Source organism: Ornithodoros turicata, chromosome 9, assembly GCF_037126465.1.
Source record: "Ornithodoros turicata isolate Travis chromosome 9, ASM3712646v1, whole genome shotgun sequence".
NCBI lineage: Eukaryota > Metazoa > Arthropoda > Arachnida > Ixodida > Argasidae > Ornithodoros > Ornithodoros turicata.
In genome coordinates, this window is record NC_088209.1 from 30,030,536 (window position 1) to 30,043,195 (window position 12,660).

Consider the following 12,660-nt stretch of genomic DNA (forward strand, 5'->3'; position numbering starts at 1 on the left):
GTTTGAAGTACGCTCTCGCGGTAATACTTAATTCGCGGACCGGCCACAGGGCCGTTGCTCATGATCACAGATGTTTCCCGATGCAAAACTGCGAACCATTAGTCGTAACTGTGCACGCATTGAAGTCTATAGTGTAAAGATGACTCCCGGCTGCCGCAAAACGTACACCGTGCCGAAACCGAAACCAGAACTGAGCGAACTGAACTAGCGAGCCGGTTGAGCAGTGTGTTTCGCTGATCCCCAAGCGGCGCCGCTTTGATCGTCTGCCGGTGTGTTACGTCACTTGTCGGAAAACCCAAAGAAAACATCACCTTGTACCTGAGCGCCGCAGCGGGCAACTTTGCAGAGCTGCGCGCGCAATACGCCACGCCAAGAAACGGTAATCGGGACACTCTCGCCGAGGATGAGATTCCGCGAGACCCTTCATCTCCCCTCATCCAGTTTAATCAATATGGCTGCCCCGACACCCACAACAAGATTTAGTGACAATTACGAGCTAAAGGAAGAACTAGGAAAGTAAGTAAACTCAATTGTTTTTACGCTTTAAAATATTTGTAACGAAACCCTCGAGATACAATCGTTGCTGACGGGTTCGAGAGCGGCGTCCTGCATTTTGAGGGAATTTCTTACGCGGCGGGAGCGCGCATCGGATACTGCCGGGGATAATTCCTTCGCCCTTGCAGATGTTGCTGGTTGCTCTGCGGCGAAATACAGATATACCGGACCATAATTTTGTATCTAATTATCGCAACAGTGCATAGTAGGGACGGGCTTTGCCGTGTCTTTGCAGTCTAATCACGTGGTGTACCTTTTTGAGTTCGTCTGTTGTGGGCGCTGCGCTTTTCTTTTTCTTTTTTTCGTCTCTCCTCGCGCTCGAGTGCCGAATTCTCGGCGGCACCGAAGGAAGAGGGTGACTTCTCGTTATAAAAAGACTGCATGCATTGTAGACAGTGAGGTCTTTACTGGGGAGGCGTGTGCTGTCTTGCCCTTTCATTTTCTTTTTTGTTTGTTTGTTTTTGTCTTCACGCACCACACTGAAAACTAGATAAGGTACTCGTTGTTTCCTGCAGCCGTCTCTTCGTGTTCAGATGTTGCTTATCGGTGTGGGAGGGAGCATTTGCATTGTTTATTTCGCCACTTTGGTTTAATATCAGAAGAAAAAATTGAGTTGGTGGCAACGACGTCTACGTTTCCTGTACACAAGCAGGCGCCACTCAAATTGATTTTCAGCTTTCGCATTTGCTAATTAACCAACGTTTTTCTTGCACGTTATTCGGTGCTCAGTACAGTGAGCCTTAGCAACAAATCCAGCGTGAAGTATATGCAGTTTGCTTTGTGAAGGCTATTGGCCAGAAATTGGCTTGAGAATAGTAACCATTAATTGTAGAAATGTTTACAACTGCCTGGGTTTTGCATTGCGCTGCAACAGTTCCACGACGTCAAATTATTTCGTTAGAACTCGTTGCGCTTAGTGCTTGGGTTAAATACTGTGCAACGTTACCAACGTGAGAATATTGTCAGATGATTATTGAATTCCAGATACCACCAGGGGCGTGTAACCATCATTTTGCCATCTCTGTTGATTTAAAAAAAAAACTAACTGCTCGTCCTATAATGCGACAACAGCAAGACTCTTGAAAACACCGTCTCCAAGCCTGATAACGGACGGATAACATATTGTCCATATTGTCCAGAGTAAAGATGGTATCACTAGGAGATGGAATATACTAGAGATGGGACGAATCCAGAATTTTTCGAATCCGGATCCAAGCAAGGTTTTGCGAATCCACGAATCTTACGAATATCGAATTTTTCGAATCATTTCTTAAAAAAAGAAAAAAGAGTTAAAAAAGAACAGGGAAAACAACACTTCTATTGTAAAGTGTATTCGAAGCAGAATTTCACATCTTTGTTTCCTGAGAAACAAATTAGATAATATTTCACTTTCAGGAGCAAACACACCTGTATACTTCTTCCTAAATGTACTCGACTACAGGAAATACATAAACTCTCGAGTCTGAATTCTTTCCGTGAAACTAAGAAACAATCAAAAAGCAAAACCATGTTGCTTTTAAACTTGTAAGGTAAGATTTCCTGCCTTAACTATTTCAGTCCAGAGCAATGTAAACAAGAAAACACCCACCGACCAATGAGGCTTTCGGTGGACTCCGGAGGCGCCAAGTTTAAAAAAACAAACAAACGTGGTTGGTGGATTCGAAAGATTCGATTAAGGGCACTGGGATTCGCACTAAAGGCACTGGGGATCCTGGGATTCGGATTCCCGAATCTCGGATCCCTGCCTAGGATTCGCGGATTCGGTTGGCCCATCTCTAGAATATACTCAAAACACCATTTTGATGGCAACATTTCGGCGCTCGTCAAAGAACCATCACTGGTTAGCACTCAGCAATAGACAGGTTGGCAACGATATAGAATTGTTGTAGTAATGCCCCTCCGTTTTTTGTAACCACCAGTGGTTTACCCAGAATTTCGTCCTTGAAAGGGTGTTTATTGGGCTCCACAAGGGGGTGTATTTAAATGTTTTTGACAAAATATTGCGCAATCACGCGAGATTTTAGGAGGCAATATGCTCCAGATTTTGGGTGCGTAGAGGGGGGGGGGGGGGGGTGTCTGGATAAATCACTGGTAACCACCTTTTGTAACCACCTGCTTGCGATTCTGGGTAAACCACTAGTTGTACCTGCCTTCGAAATAGTCTCATCACCCCCCCCCCACACACACACACACACACACATCTACTTTTTAGATTGCCGTGGTGCGGATGACGGCGAAACAATAAGTTGCGCGGAACAGCCGCTCAGCAGGCCAACAACATATAGGTGCATCGAACGTGAGAAGTGCACGATCGAAGCACTGCACTCTTCACTCTTGGCGAATACAAGATGGCCGACGAAACAATGCTCGCTGGTGATTGTTTGTCCATCTGACCGATAGTATGCTCGTATTACGCGCATCAGTGCTCACTATGTGAGGGAAGGGCGGATGATCGAGCGAGAGGATGTTTGCACTCGCAAGCATCGTTCTTTGTTGTCGACAATGAGCGCAACCTGGCTGTCGGGCTCGCTGGGATGGACAGCTGATACCCTGTCGATCAGTCAAGCAGCGTGCCATTTATGAGGTTCATGCATTTCAGACTGCAAACAGAGCTACTATATTTGATATACTGTGAGGCGTGTGACACAGCGCACATTGCACGGCGTGTAAACTTGGCTTCCACTACAGCGTAGATGATGGACTGCGAGCGATTGACATTTTTCCGGTTTGTCTGTTGCGTATCAACATAGCGATATAGTTAGCGCAGAGATATTAGATAATTCGATTAGATAGATTAGATTAGATAATATTAGAGATATTAGATAATAGTGAGGACTATATACACAGTGAAGAGTGGCACTGATCGGCATTGCCGTCAGTTTACACCCATTGACGGATAAAGGGGTTGCAACAGGTCACCCCAGGTTATCCTAGAGAGTCTTAAAAGACGGTTCTTTGCACAAATGTGAACGTGCATTGAAAGTTTCACAGCGAGGATGGTAATAGAAGCGGAAAAAATGGGCACCGCGAATACCGGAACTCGGGCGGATCTGACGTCACTGTTCTCGCCGCCGCCAGTGAGGCAGCGCACGAGAAGTCACGTGCTTGCAGCTACCAATGGGAATGGACGGAACTCTGAGCTCTGTGACGTCTGCGCGGAGTTTGCTCCGCTCGGGAGTTTGTTTCAGGGCTTGTATCTCGCTAAGTACGACACGTAGAATAATAATTCTTGTTTCCTCGCTGTACTCTGGGGTGCAGTACAATGCATCCATGATGTAATGAACCACATCTATGAAACTGTCTCAACCCCTTTAAGCCACGATCTGCGTGGTCCGAAAGCCCCCACGGAAGTCGCATGTGTCCTTGAGCCCTGGGTACCTGGAGCCTGCGCCCGATAATAAGATAAGGACTGTACTGGGCGTGCCAAGCATGGCTGCTTCAAGTTATATAATGCGTAGCGTATGTCACGCCGCCCTCCCAGGTCAGAGCCACCTCAGCCCTTGACCTCAAGGTTTTGATGAGGGGAAGGTGATCAATCGACTACATTCACGGAAAGGTCCTTAGTTGAAGGTATGGTCAGCCGACACACAGCCTTCCTGCAAGTCTTTTGTGCACGTAACAAACACATGATTGACTAATAAGTCCTAGCTGCCAGGGGCATGTCAACGCCAGCTAGATACAGAAGGCCTGCTTATTGCCTTCTCTCCCTCCTTCGCTACGTGGACATATAAAGTCAGAATTCGTCTGCTACTGCTGGGATTCGCCGTTCTGCAAATTCAAGAACTCGCAAATGATTGCACCTAACAAAAAGGAAAAAAAAAGGAAAAAAAAAACTGTAGACTTGAATCTGTAGACAAAAAGTGCAACACGTTTTCTTTTGAGAAAGATATGGGACCGTTTTGCGCTTTATTTTAAAGTTTTTCCCATTTAGTACGCGAGAAAGTTCAATCACTACTCGCAGACGACGGTGATTCGTCTCTATGGCGACCGCTGAAAGCACGTCCGTGATTGGCTACGGCCGTTGAAAACACGATCCTGATTGGCTGACTCTTGGTTGTTACGTCACGTCGACGAGCGAGCAGGCTTTCTCTATCTAGGTGGTGTTGAGCATGTCCAGGAGGTCCTCTTGTGCTTCATGAGACCCACGTCACAAAAAAGAAGCCTTGCTTGCATTGCTTCGAATTACAGTAAATAAATTGACAGCACGGAGACTGCGTTGTTATCGACCATATGTGCAGGCTTTTGTCGTTATGGGGTCTATCCACCAGCCATATACTGTCAGGGTTAATGATATTTTAGCTGCGAGAACCCACTTTGTTCTAGCCATATTTGACATCAGCGCTTTTTTTTTTTTCCGAAAGATGCTTCGCCTGGTGCAAGTTCCGTAACGAAAATGTTGCGAGTAGAATGGAATATTAATTCAGAATTCAGCTATGGTGAACTATAAAATTCAGCCGCTGAGTCGCGCGCGGTCTCGCATTTAGTTCTCGGTTGTGCGTCAAAAACGCTGAAAGTGAAATGATCTCAAACCCATATTAAGTAATGAAACCTTGCTTGGATATGGGCTTAAATTCTTGGCGGGTTCACAATTCTGAAAGAAGTTACGTGTAGGTATACGCGCCTCAGAAGCGCTTGACGCGTCTCCGAAGTTCCCAGTAGAGTCACTAAATAAGCTTCGCTTCAGAGTATCGACACCGAGGTCCAAGGGAGAACAGGAGCGCCATCTTGTTTCCGCACCACACGGGTACCATCCCAAGTTGAGGATCAAAGACGGCTAACAATGCTTCGTGTGGGATAGAGAAGAGTGTATGATTGTTGCGCGATAATCCATGCATTGTCAACCAGAGCGTCCGAGGACGTCAAGATGAGCTCATGGCCGTCAACCTTGATGAGCTTCTGGTAAACAAAAGGAACAGTTCACCCACGCACAATAGATGGCACCGTGCGCTAAAGTGCGCGTTCGCGTGGGTAGCGTGGCGCGGAAACAAGATGGCGCATGCTCGCTCTCGGAACTCAGTGTCGATACTCTGAAGCGTAGCTTATCTAGTGACTCTAGTTCCCAGTAGGCTGGTGGACGTGCAGAGCATACCTGCGACCGAATGCAGGGGTACTACGATACCTCTGATGGGGTGATTTAACCGCAGACCATCCGCAGCACGCGCGGCTTTCATGCATGGATGAGTCGGCATCTCATTACTGCATATCGAGCTGGGAGCATTCTAGCGTCAGTCACGAATCCGAAAACAGAAAAATAAATGGCACGCGGTAGTGTATTGTCAAGTAGAACAACCTATATAGAGGTGGACCCCTATGTATACACAGACTGCAGCTCTGTATTACATACCTGACAACTCTCCCAAGGGGAGACCGCTCTTGCTGTCACGCCCTCATACCTTTAATTATTTAAGGCAGTTCCCTTGGCTTAGTGGCTATGCGGTGATGGCATTCCACGCTGAGTCTTGGATGTGACACGGGTTCGAATCCGGTTGCCGGCTGTGCGGTCTGGGTGTTTTTCTCAGAGGCTTTAGGACAAATGTCGGCAAAGTTTTCTGTGAAGTCGGCCCAGGATGCACAATCCCCCACCCCAGAGGAACATTCCGTTAGGCAGGCAGATCGCTCGGAAATACCACGCCACCACCACCACACCTCATACCATCGTGTCATACCGTCATGCGAACAATCGTCCAACTTCGGAAGGGTCGCTATGGGAGGGCTAGACATAGAGAGCGACTTTTTCGGGTTCAACCCGATTCCGCCCGGTTATTCCCCCCCGAACTGACCTCAGACCAATTCGGCTTAAACCCGATTTCTCCCCGAATTCCAGTCACTATGAAATCCTCTAGTGACGTTTCTACTGAAGACGAACAAAGGTCGCCACGTGTGTCAGCAATACACCCATGTGTGTCAACAGTGTGTGTCACTCAACACTGTCTATGCCTTCGCGGATTACCGCTGGAAGGTCATGATCTCACGAAAAAACAACGAAAGAACAAAAAAGAGAGATTAGGAAAGGAAATAATAGAAAAGAGGAGAAACGAAAACACCCGATAACACCCGAAGGCAGAATTATCGCCCGATTTCTCCCCGAATTACAGATTTAAAAATAGCGCCCGATTTTTACGCCCCGAATCTGAGAAAGGCATTTAACCCGAAAAGGTCACTCCCTAGGCCTATACAGTCCAAGTGCTGCTTGCTAGAGTTTGATTTTCCAATCATCCCGATCATTACAAATGGGACGGACAGATATCAGCTGGCGACGGGAGCAATCTACGTGCCCGCATGCTCTCGATGATCTGAGCTCAGAGTCCTGCATGCCCTCACACCCTGGAAGATGACCACCTGCAGGATTCACTTTGCCAATTTCTTTCTCACTTTCCGTGACAATTGGATATATGTTGTACAGGGTGTCCGCCAAGCTGGAAAACCAGGAATTGTTGGGAAATTTCGATGCTACTGGAAAGGTCGGGGATTCGTCGGGGAAGTTGTCAAAAAGCTGCTGAAGTCAGGGAAAATCGCAAACAAAGTAGACTCAGTGAATCGTGAGGGCCGACCAGTGCGGTTCAGCGACCACGCGGCAGGCCAGTACGACGAGCTCAGAGTCAGAAAAGTAGGGCAGTCTAACTAATAAGTGACCTTAAAAAAGAAAAAAAGAAGAATGACAAATACCGGTCATAAATGAGGCACGGTACCATGTCTCTCTCGACTGCAGCATTAAATTGCTTCTCTTAAACAGTAAACAGAAACATGTATTCGTATTTTGTTTGTTTTCATTCCATAATTGATCGGTTTGATTCAATTATTCAACAGATGATCTGTTTTATGAGTGATCTGCATCAAAACGTACGCGTAGACACCAAGTTCCCTCTTATTTTGGTCACGGAATTCGCTTGAAATAGGCGGTGAAAACCCGGGAAAAGGCTGTAGCTTGGTAGACACCCTATAGTTGTAGTCCTTTTATATCCTTCGATGTCCTCCCAGTTACTGGGTGTGAAATGAAAAGTGCAGTAATCAAAACAGGTTTGCAGGACGATGCAAAGTAAAATTTTCTTGCAAGGTTTCCGTCCACTCCGAAACTAAAGACTGCGCAACTTTAGCTTATGTAACGCTGCCGCTGGCGTGGGACCAGGATTGCGTAAATTTTCGAGGACTCTCGACTTTTTATTTTTATGCACGGCTTTGTTGACGCGACAGCCTTCCGTTCTGCCAGTCTGCATAACCACGTTTCCGCAATAAATCGGCCTGTGACATTGTCGATCGCGAGGCTACTCACCGTAAGATAGATTGGCTCTCACGGTTTAAGCATACCGCACGTATAATTATGTGCACCTACCCTGCATGCAGTTGTGTCGTGTGAGGAGTCTTTAATAGCAGTTCAGTATAAAGGTTTTCGGTACGTACCGAAAAGCGACGATAAACGTACGCCGGTAAATTTGTTAAGCGGTCGGTGAAGATAGCTGTACAGCGATAGTCACCAGAACGTGCACCCGAAATTATCTGTTGTATCAAAGTACCTGTTGATAAACGTAACTCACATCTTCTGGATTGCCGGTCCAGGGCTCTACCGATTGAGCTAAGCTAACACGCCTTCTCAGCGACTTCCAGGGTGCGTCATCTGAAGGGACAAACCAGCCACTCTCTCTCACTCATCCTCCTTTCACTCTTACATTTTTGCTCACTCATACACACATTCATACGACGGGGTCGACGCAGGCGGCAACTGATGAACATGAAAGAACTGATGTTCTGAGGCTGGAACAACATAGAAGGGGCAAATACATACAAGGCCTCAATTTGCCTAAGAAATTAACGATGAAAGATGAAAGTCAGTGAAAAGGCTAGCCAGCTGTAGGACTTGAACCCACATCTTCTGGATTGGTCCAGGTGGTGAACGGTCCAGGGCTCTACCAATTGAGCTATGTATCTGTCCCTTCTATGTTGTTCCAGCCACAGAACATCAGTTCTTTCACGTAACTCCTATACAGGGGACTTCTCTGTTTCTAGCTTTCGGACGGCTCATGCAGAACGGTGGCCGGTGCAAAAGCATGTCGAGTGCTACTTGACGTTGTTGCGGTAGCGCTTGAATCCGATAACACACACCTGGCAAATTATTCCAAGCTCAGGTTTTAGCTTTTGTGTAACGACAAAACGTAAATACAAATATTCCGCTTATACTGTGTGCACATAGGAAGTGCCACTTTCGTCAATTTTTCCCCGAGTGTCTTTACGTTTAAAATATTACCACCGCAAATTGCCGATTCATGATGGGCGAAATAACCTCCGATTTTTGTCACACCGAATTTTTGAAAAATTAAACACCGCAAACCGGAAACATCAATCTTTGGGGATGACGCCTGACGAAGCCGTTATTACGATTGGAGGTGAGCGTGGGACAACATTTACAGTATCCGCATCCGCATTGTACCCGTCCATGCTAGACCCGCATTCGAATCCGCACGGATATAGAGTATATCCGCGCGGTCATTATATTTGAAAGAAAAAAAAAATCTACATTACGAAAAAGTTTTCGGTTTTCAGCTTGCAAAGTACTTAGGAAGATCGTCACCTCAATTGTCCAATAAAATGCAGTTCGAGGCACATCAATGCACTTAATACCGTGCGGATTCGAAAACGTTATACTTCTATCGGCAAAGCAGGATGCAGCGCGGAAGTTACGGCCAGGCCTATAATTACGGGTTTTAAAAGGTACGTTTTTACTTCCTCGACTAGCTTTACTTCTAACCATAGCGGTTAGGATGACCTCTTTCCACGCCGAGACTGGGAGGTGAGGCGGGTTCGAATCCCCCTGAAGTCGGCCCTGCACTCAGACTAACCCAAACCCCACCCTGTCCCCCACTTCTTCCAGCTGTCCTCTCTCCATCTGTCCACTTCTGAACGCCTCTCATACGTCACAGTTGCCCACGCACAGTACGCCACAGTTGCTTCGCGGTGCTAACACGGAATTCAGAAACTTCTTACACACGTACTGATTACGGTTGCTCGTTTTGATCCACTCACGCAAAGCGCTCTCGTTGTCCACCGCACATGTAACCTCTGTAGGGCGGAAGAGATGTCCTTTGCGCTGTTTATAGGATACATCAGTGTAGTGGTGCCCCATTGCCCGGCAGCTGTTTCTCCGCGCCGTCGCTTGTTGGACCGCTACCGCGTGATGTGAAACATTGCGAAAAAGTAAAGCAGATCTGGTGCGTAGCGCGCTTTCGTGGCATGCACAGTAACGCGGGTGCTTGTCGTCCGTCGAAGTCTGCGGAATACGACGGGGTCGCTGGGGTGCGTCCGAGTAGGTACGGTTTTATTTGAACGCGATATCGATTAACTATACGGTGTTCGACATCCTTTGTTTCCCAAGCAGCACAACATCTTGGCCCAATATTGGACCAGTATTGGCAATACGGCCGAATATTGGTCCGATATTGGCAGTACCGGCCGCATATTGATCCAGTATTGGAGCAATATTGGGACTCTATTGGGATGTTCTGCTGCTTGGGTTTCTTCATGCATTCAGGCGGCTCGAGCTTTGTACTGTTCATTTTGCATTTTATTTGTTTCGTGTACATTTATTTCGCACGTTTGTATGTCTCGTATTAAATGTTTCTGTAAAGAATCCCAGGTGGTCGAAATTATCCGCAGTCCTAGTCCTGCCCCATGCGGAGCACGCGCTGCATGGTGCCACAAAAGTCTACCAACGTTTGCCCATGCCGGCACGCCGTGTACTCGCCAATTACCATGCAGGCGGAAAATTCCTGTGTCCGTGCGGAAGTCTAATTGGGACGTTTCATCATGGTAAATTTCAAACCGATTCAACATCGCAGTCCAAAGTTACAACCAAAAAACCTCCAAATCCCTATGAGAAAACAATCAAGATGGAAGCAAGAAGAAAATGATTGTGACACTCATAGAGTAGACGTATCCACTTTTGTGCCCCCACCGCCTCCATATTTTTCTTCATATATACGTATATCCCTAGCAACGGCGTTTAAACCTAGAGTGTTTAAAACCTAGAGTTTAAAACCTAGAGTGGCGATTAAGGCGACTTTTTTAAGTACTACATACGCTGTCACGTACCAGCGACGGAACAAAATATAAAAAAAAAAACACATTTTGCAATTGCAGAGGTGTAATTGCCCCGCCAATATATTTTTTTCTTCTCTTTTTGTAGTCCCCTCCCCTTCCCGCTTCGCAAGGTCAGGATGTTATGAGCAGGAAACGGTAATGCGGGAATTTTCGCTGCCGTTTCCAGTTTCGTTATTGCTCTATTTTCGTTCTCCGTTTCTGATACCACACTTTCAGTTTTATTTCCGTTACTATTTCCGGTAATGGAGCGGCTGTTATGACGCTGTCAGTGGACAGCTCTGTCACCCCCCTTTGCACAAGGGCTGCTAAGGAGTCGCGAAAAAATATGTAGAGACCACGACCTACTAGATTATGACGACCATGTCATAGGCAACCCTTCCCAGCGCCGCATTTGGAAGCTAGCGGTGGCGCTACTAATCGGCCCGGTTATTGCTTCCTCAATTTCTGCAATACTTTGTATAATTCAGCTTACCTTAGTATTTTTGTACAAGCGGTGCATGTCCCACGGGAGTTGCTTCTTTCTAAAGTTGATTATCATCATCATTCTAGGCGTTTTCATAAGAGCTGTTGCTGTCGTCTGCTACGGTAGTCGTACGTCCGCTTCTGCGCGTTCAGAATTCAAATTTCGATTGTCCAATCATGATGCCGATCTCGCGGGCCGATGAGTAGCGCCCCTAGCGGATCGTGCTGACGGGCTCCTCATAGGGGTTGCCGATTATGACACGGTCGTTAGTCTAGTAGGTCGTGGTAGAAGTGCGTCTGCGCTACTCTCTTTTGGGGCAGTTCACACCGGAAGGTGGAGTCGGTCCGTGGCATCTTGCATCACATCATTTGTCCATCGCTCTCACGTACCGCTTCTAGCTATAGCGTAGTCCATGTATCGCCCTCGTCCCTATACTTTTCCTTTTCTTTATTATTCCATTGCTCTCTCTCCCACATTGTATTGCCTCTCTGTTGACACAAATTCATCCTCCTCATCAATCATAGCTAGTAACTAATAGCTTAGTCATGGCCAATCTCCCTTGGTGGATAACGGCCAGCGCCTGAGGCGAAAGATGATGTCTGCATCCAGTAAAGCGTCCTTAAATTCCGAGTCCAACTCAAGATGGGCATAACCATGCCACCTTCGCATCCACAGGCGTAACCATCCATGGTGTAAAAGCAGGGCAAAAAAGCCAGAGGCTCGACAAGGTCCTGTAACCTAATTACTGCAATAACCAATACACACACACACACACACACACACAAAAAAAAAAGTAAACTACATAGAAAACAATTGTGCAATACATTTATGCACCAAAAACAAACATAACCATCACACCGAAAAGAGCTTCTTTATGTGCCTAATTGCGAGACAAGAAACGTTAACATTCTTGGAGGCCAGGTCATTTAAGAACTTCGGCATCCTGTACATAACGGACGCAGTACCACAACCCGTACGTACGGCAGAAAGGAATATTCCACGAAGACACGGTTCTAAACGGATATGTACGTGTTTGTTCTATTAGAGAGAATATGCTTATGTGTGAATTTTTTAAATTCTGACCACGTTCAAATAGAACTGTAGTAAGCGATGTACCATGACATCGTGTTGTTCCTGATGTTTCACTAGACAGCTTACTTTATCAGCTACCACCCGTATTCGCTACCAGCCGTTTCCGTTTGGGAACGTTCTGTAACTGAGCAACGTGGTATATGCCTTTCCGTTACGGTTCCCAGGATATAAAGCAATGTACAGAGCAAGTGTGATATTGGACGCTGTACGACAGTTTCTGGGCAGGATCAAACTGTGATCAAACGCGAGACATCCAGAAAGTTTCATCACGAGCGTGGCGGATAACGCGATTAAAAGGGCACTAAAATGCAAAAACAACTTGCTCTAAGTCCGTGTTTCAATTAGTCTAATGCAAGCAAAATAAGTTCACACAGCGCTACCGTTTAGAAGAAACTCGCAATGAAAACAGAGCCGTCTTTGGCGGCATCCAATGGGACAGCAGGAGAAGCGCGCATAACTAT

At 46.6% G+C, this 12,660-nt stretch overlaps 1 protein-coding gene across 3 annotated transcripts in view; it reads left to right on the plus strand.

Moving 5' to 3' along the window:
* Positions 1–355: 355 nt before the first annotated feature.
* The window catches only part of LOC135368583 (calcium/calmodulin-dependent protein kinase type II alpha chain-like), a 106,862-nt gene continuing 94,557 nt past the window's right edge, over positions 356–12,660 (plus strand). The window contains exon 1 of one of the 3 annotated variants that reach the window (XM_064601968.1): positions 356–516. In XM_064601968.1, coding sequence (XP_064458038.1) covers positions 404–516 — 113 coding nt within the window. In that variant the 5' untranslated portion in view covers positions 356–403. The remainder of the gene's footprint in view (positions 517–12,660) is intronic. The other 2 variants (XM_064601966.1, XM_064601967.1) reach the window with 2 other exon arrangements.